Source organism: Camellia sinensis, chromosome 12, assembly GCF_055761805.1.
Source record: "Camellia sinensis isolate YWXY chromosome 12, ASM5576180v1, whole genome shotgun sequence".
Lineage (NCBI taxonomy): Eukaryota > Viridiplantae > Streptophyta > Magnoliopsida > Ericales > Theaceae > Camellia > Camellia sinensis.
Genome location: NC_138972.1, coordinates 148830793 through 148837250, shown reverse-complemented (window position 1 = coordinate 148837250; position 6458 = coordinate 148830793). Strand labels below are relative to the sequence as shown.

The 6458-nt window shown below is 33.7% G+C and overlaps 1 protein-coding gene across 1 annotated transcript; it reads right to left on the bottom strand.

Moving 5' to 3' along the window:
• Positions 1-232: 232 nt before the first annotated feature.
• LOC114316878 (actin-7) lies at positions 233-5212 on the bottom strand. Its single transcript, XM_028263555.2, has 5 exons — positions 4853-5212; positions 3270-3339; positions 2119-2512; positions 893-1506; positions 233-669 (listed from the first exon to the last, which is right to left on the bottom strand). Exons 2-5 carry the CDS (start codon positions 3327-3329, stop codon positions 604-606), a joined length of 1134 nt encoding a protein of 377 aa, XP_028119356.1. The 5' UTR covers positions 3330-3339; positions 4853-5212; the 3' UTR covers positions 233-603.
• Positions 5213-6458: the final 1246 nt, after the last annotated feature.

Sequence of the window (6458 nt, the reverse complement as noted above, 5' to 3'; positions counted from 1 at the left end):
AATGCTTTGAACAGGTGGGAACCCGTAAAAATGTATTACAAACCCTAAATTCATCGCCTGATGAATGTTAACCAGTGTCTTGAAAGAAAGATCACGAGTGCAATTCATCCATTTGGAGGACAGTTTCAGTTTACTGTGTAGGCTGACAAGTCAAATAAACCAAAAATTCATCGACTGATATGCGTTAACCCACATCATGAGGAAGAAAGATCACCAACTATACAGTTTGACCTTTTGGACAGTTTAATGTAGACGGATATATTTAAATCAAAAACTCACACAATAATAAACAAGAGTAACTCACAAATCCCATAAAGGGCGAAAAAAAGGATGATAAAACTTGCCTTCTCTCCTAAAAAGAACCTAAAAAAGTTGTTTCTGAAACATTGTAAAACATGCAAACAAGTTGAATAACTAAGATTCATCTCCCGCCACCCACTGAAAATAATGGTTTGGCTCCTAAGACCTAGTTCAAATGCATATTATGGTAATCAAACTTACAATCCCAAGCTTCAAAACTAAACTGTACTGAACTCACATATGACACAAGCCACACAGGACCTTGAAAAGAAAAAGACAACGAGGGCATTCTCTTCACCCAGCTCAAAAGCACTTCCGATGAACAATAGCTGGACCAGATTCATCATATTCATCCTTGGATATCCACATCTGCAACATTTTGAGAGCATAAGCAACAGAACATAACCGCAATAAGAACTGAGAAAACATTCAACCATTTTTGCTAAGCTTCAACCTTATTTTCCATATCCTCATGGCTACCCAACAAGGATATAAGAAAACTTGTCTCGCATATACATGTCATACCAAATATATATATATATATAGAGAGAGAGAGAGAGAGAGAGATTTGTGTTGAAGGCACATAATTTACCTGCTGGAATGTGCTGAGAGATGCCAAGATTGAGCCTCCAATCCAGACACTGTACTTTCTCTCAGGAGGTGCCACCACTTTGATCTTCATGCTACTAGGAGCAAGGGCAGTGATTTCCTTGCTCATCCGGTCAGCAATCCCTGGGAACATGGTTGATCCACCACTAAGGACAATGTTTCCATAGAGATCCTTCCTGATATCAACATCACATTTCATGATGGAGTTGTAGGTGGATTCGTGGATTCCAGCAACTTCCATTCCAATGAGCGATGGCTGGAATAGAACTTCAGGGCAGCGGAATCTCTCTGCTCCGATAGTGATCACTTGCCCATCAGGAAGTTCATAGCTTTTCTCCACTGCAGAGCTGCTCTTTGCAGTTTCCAACTCCTGCTCGTAATCAAGGGCAACATAAGCAAGTTTCTCTTTCACATCACGGACAATTTCCCGTTCAGCTGTTGTGGTGAAGGAGTACCCTCGCTCAGTGAGGATCTTCATCAATGAATCTGTTAGATCACGACCAGCAAGGTCCAACCGAAGGATTGCATGTGGGAGGGTATAACCTTCGTAAATTGGCACTGTGTGGCTAACACCATCCCCAGAATCCAAGACAATACCTTTTCAAATATAACAAATATCCAGTTAATGAGCAAGCCATCATGCGTAGAAGATTAGCATAGCACCCCAAAAACAAAAAAGGCATAACACGGGCATGTCCTTCAGACAGATATCTCCTGTATATGTAGGTAATTCAAAGCCATTCCTCAGTACCAGTCCCCATTAATCAAGGATGCCCGATGTTGGAACAGATGGATTGGATACAGACCTAACCTTTGGCATTATACGTAAGAAGTGGCTGCCCCCAGAACATGGGCAACATACAAAATCATGGATGATTTGATAATTAACCAAATCAATCCTCTATTTTCTCAACATAGAATGTAGTTCCTAATTTTTTTAATGTTTTATAATGGCACCATACAATTTACAGTTTGCAGCACAAAATGCTTCCCAAAAAAATGTTTTCCACTATTTTGAAGTTATTGCCGGATTTAATAAGATGATATGATACTAAATAGAGCAAAATGGTCAAAAGAAAGATCTTGACAGTCATTCCCAAGTGGTTTGCAAGTGAAATAGAGTTTTTCTATATATCAAATAGCGAGTCAGCACTAGAGAAGAAGACTATCCAGCAAAACAAAATAAGCTCGACAAATATGAATACAAACCTGTTGTACGACCACTGGCATAAAGAGACAGAACTGCCTGGATAGAAACATACATGGCGGGCACATTGAAGGTCTCAAACATAATTTGAGTCATCTTCTCCCTATTTGCCTTCGGGTTCAGTGGTGCTTCTGTAAGAAGTACTGGGTGCTCTTCAGGGGCAACACGGAGCTCGTTATAGAAAGTATGATGCCAGATCTTCTCCATGTCATCCCAATTGCTGACAATGCCATGTTCAATTGGGTATTTCAAGGTGAGGATACCTCTTTTTGACTGAGCTTCATCACCAACATAAGCATCCTTCTGACCCATGCCAACCATGACTCCTGTATGTCGAGGTCGGCCAACAATACTGGGGAACACTGCTCGCGGAGCATCATCACCAGCAAATCCAGCCTGTAGATGTCAGGGCAAAGAAGACATCAGCATTTGCATAATTGAAATAAAAGCAGAAAATGTAACTGTCAAGAGCAACTTAAGTCCTGCTGAATTACATAGAATATTTGACACTCACTAACCCAGGGCTGGCCTTGGGCATCGGCCCACCAGGCCATGGCTTAGGGCCCTTCAAAATAGACCCAAAAAATGGCCCCCTTCCTATTATAGTTTAGTGTAATATATTGAGTATATTTTAAGTCCAAAAAAAATTAAAGAAGGCTCAAACTAACTTAAAATAAATTGACTAATTAAAAAATTAAAAAGCCCATTCAAAAAAATTAGCATTGTTATCCATTGAAAATATGTCCAAAAAAGGAGTCCCCTCCTATTATAGTTTAGTGTAATATATTGTATGTTTTAAATCCAAAAAAATTAAGGAAGACCCAAACTAACTTAAAATAAATTGACCCATTAAAAAATTGAAAGGCCCATTTAAAATAATTAGCATTGTTATCCATTAAAAATGATTTTACAAAAAAACTAGATTATGCAAGTACGAGTGATTTATTTGCTTTTAAAAATGCAAGAAGAGCGAGGATCAAGTGACACTTATTAGTTGTTGTAATGTAATGCTAAGTAACACAAATCTTTTATCTTTTACCTTTATATTTTATTTTTTTCATTCAATAAAATAAAAATGTGAAGGATCCCAAAAATTTATTAATTGATTATCGGCTTTGGGCCCCGAAAATCTCAGGGCCGGGCTTGTACTAACCTTGACCATTCCAGTTCCATTGTCACAGACAAGAGGCTGAATGTCCTCAGCATCAGCCATCTTTTATAACCTAGCACAAGGAAGATGTTGTCAGAGTAAAACAAACAACTATAAGAAACTAGCACGTCATAGTAGTATGATGAGACACTTAAATAAATACCTTGTAATTTTGACCACAATATAATCACATTCAATTAATAAAAACAAAGCCCAAAAACTAGGGAAAAAAAAAATATCAATGCACAATTTCTTGGACATGTCAAACTGCTATTTGTTTTCGAATAAACATGACAACAAACAAAAATAAGCCTAAAAAACTACACAATCAATCTCCGATGAGACAACAAACTACATAATTGCAGATCATACTAGATGCTATTCAATGTCAAAGGAAACAAATGAAAATTGATGATAGAAATTCAAGAGTAATAATTAACACATCACGGATTTAGAGCAGACAAAATAGTGAGCAGAGCTTATAAGAAAAAATAGTGCCTAACCCTTTCACTTTTAAACAAAAGCACCATTATCACATCAATCTTCATAGATTCAATCTTGAATACTATTACTTTCCAAAAGAAAAGTACTTTTCACCTACTAATTTACATAGGAGATCATCACCAAACTTGGTAGAGTAAGGACACTCTCATCAATATATAAAGAAATAATGGTAATTTATTGTTTTAAAATAGAGAGAAGTGCAGACCACAAAGTAGCTATAGGATTTATGGGCAAATACCCATTTCTATAGCACTATTCAATCCTAAAATACAAAAACCAAACTACAAGGAATAAGATTGTTCTTCAGATATTTTCAGGGGCATATGCAATATGCCATGTTTTATCTCATTTTTTTTTTCGAAGTAACATGGCATTTTTTTTTATCTACAGATGAACAACAAAAGGTTGAACTTGAACACCTAATCATCTGCTAAACAAAGTATTTCAAGGTTCATGAGCTAGATCACAGGGCAGAGTCCACTTGACAAGAATAAAACACTAGATCCTTACCTACTTACTAACTACTGTCTAGTGATACCAACCTCCTGATCTTTGTCACTTCTGGTAAGGCTGATAAAGACAGTAGATATTTGTATTTCATTTGTATAAATTACTGAAATTTCGACAAATCCACGATTTGGCTTGCATGAATCAAAATGATATGAATATAAATTAGCATATTAAATATAAAATTGCACAACTACACATAGTTTTGACTGCTAATAAGCCCTCCCAATCCACCATAAGATTCCAAATTTATTTCTTCCCAAACCATTTGTTTGCAAGGAAACCAGAAACCCAGAACTGATAATAGCTTGAAGTTCTTTGCTGTTACTATAATTTTTACGTGTTCTTCTAAGCACACGCGGTACATACAATTTTAGAGCAATAAAACTAAACAAAAAATAAGTTAAACCAGATCGAGAAATAAACATCACAATCAAACCCTCGTATCGCTGAGGAAAATTTAGAAGAAAAAAAATAAAAATAAGACTTCAAAAGGGTTAAATTTTCTATCATCACAGAAAGAAAGCTTCAATTTTCCCTAGAATCCAGCAGAAAATAAACAGATCATCGCATACCTCTAGTGAAAGGAGAATCAACGACGATGAGTCTGAGGGCAAAGCTAGCTTCTCCGCTTTGAGAATGTCTCAGGGTTTGAAGACGGTGATTAAAGCTCTGTGGCAAGTTTAAATATTGGTGGAGGTGTTACTGTGCTGGAACTAGGAAAAGCGAAATTAATGTGAAATTCAAATGAAATGAACTGTAAATGTGGGTCCAATTATCTCATGTGTTCTGCTTGGTTAGCTAGAAAATGTCAAGCAAAAGATAAGAGATGGAATCTCGGGAATTTTATAACGACCAAACATATACTTTTCCAGCGTGGAATCCAACCAAGGAGTGAGAGACGTTTCAGTTTGATACTCTATATTTCAAATTTTAAATATGTATGTAATGAAAGATTTTTAAATATGTATGTAATGAAAGATTTTTATTTTATATTCAAAGATTATTAAATAAAAATAAAGAGTTCTAATTAATTATTAAATTTATTATTTGAAAATAGATGAACTCTCTTTATCATAAAAACGTAATGAAGAGGATCACAACTGAGTCTAGATTTGGCCTTTATTGGTGTTAGAGAGAGTATTATTTCGAGTAAATTATAAATATATTTTAGATTTATTTAAAATATAAATTATTTTTTTGTAATTTTAAAAATTATAAATGTCTTTTTGTTATTATATTTTATTTAATAGAATTAATAGAAAAAATAAAAGCCTTGTTTGGTTTGGCTTTGAGAAAAAAAATTTAGAGAAAATTTTTAAAAATTTTGTTTGGTTTGTAATTTTTCTTAAAAAATTTCCAAAATCACTTTCTCTCTCCTACACATCAATCAATCAATTTTTCTCTTTCCTTTCTCATTTTCAATCACTTTTTCTCTCACATATATCTACTCAATTATAACAAATTATCAAATCATTTCAAACTCTCAAATTCCAAAACTATTTTCAAAATATACAGCCAAATAAACTACAGAAATTTCTAAACTCTCTTTTTAAAATATTTTTTAAAAACTTATCTCCCAAAGTCAAACGAAACAAAGCTAAAATTTCTAATTATTCTTTTATAAAATAAAATTATCTTAATTATTAACTAAAATTTTATAATATTATTAAAAATTATTAATCAACTTAATAATTTTTTTTATAAAATTGATCATTTATTACATGATTATAAATTGAAATGAATATAATGTAATTTTTTAAATTATAAAATTAGTAAAAAAATTCCAGGTCAGCAGGGCGGCAATGGTGGGCTGAAAAGGCGGCTAGCCCAAGTCATGCTCCGCCGACCACGTCTAGAAAAGTTTGCTCAAACCGTTGAATGGAATTGGGTTGGGCCCACACTCATGGGTCCTTTACAGATTTGACAACAGCCCAAGCTTTGTTTATTTAAAAATTAATTTAAGTTTAAAATTAGACAGAAAAATGAGTTATATGGTATAATAATATGTTATTATATAATTCATATTTCTAACACAAATTCAAATCAAATCATAATAATATATTTTTTGTATTATATAACAGTTAACGTACTGTTTTTTTTATCTAATTTTAAACATAAGTTAACTTTAACAATAAATTGAAAAAAAAAATTTAAAATATAAAAGACCAAAGTGTAAAA

Bases quoted from the DNA above. Each gene is read 5' to 3' on its own strand.
- LOC114316878 (XM_028263555.2), bottom strand. From the start codon at position 3,329: ATGGCTGATGCTGAGGACATTCAGCCTCTTGTCTGTGACAATGGAACT. The intron at 2,513-3,269 runs GTTAGTACAAGC...TGACATCTACAG, and splicing joins ATGGAACTGGAATGGTCAAG to GCTGGATTTGCTGGTGATGA. The intron at 670-892 runs GTAAATTATGTG...AAAATGTTGCAG, and splicing joins CTCTCAGCACATTCCAGCAG to ATGTGGATATCCAAGGATGA.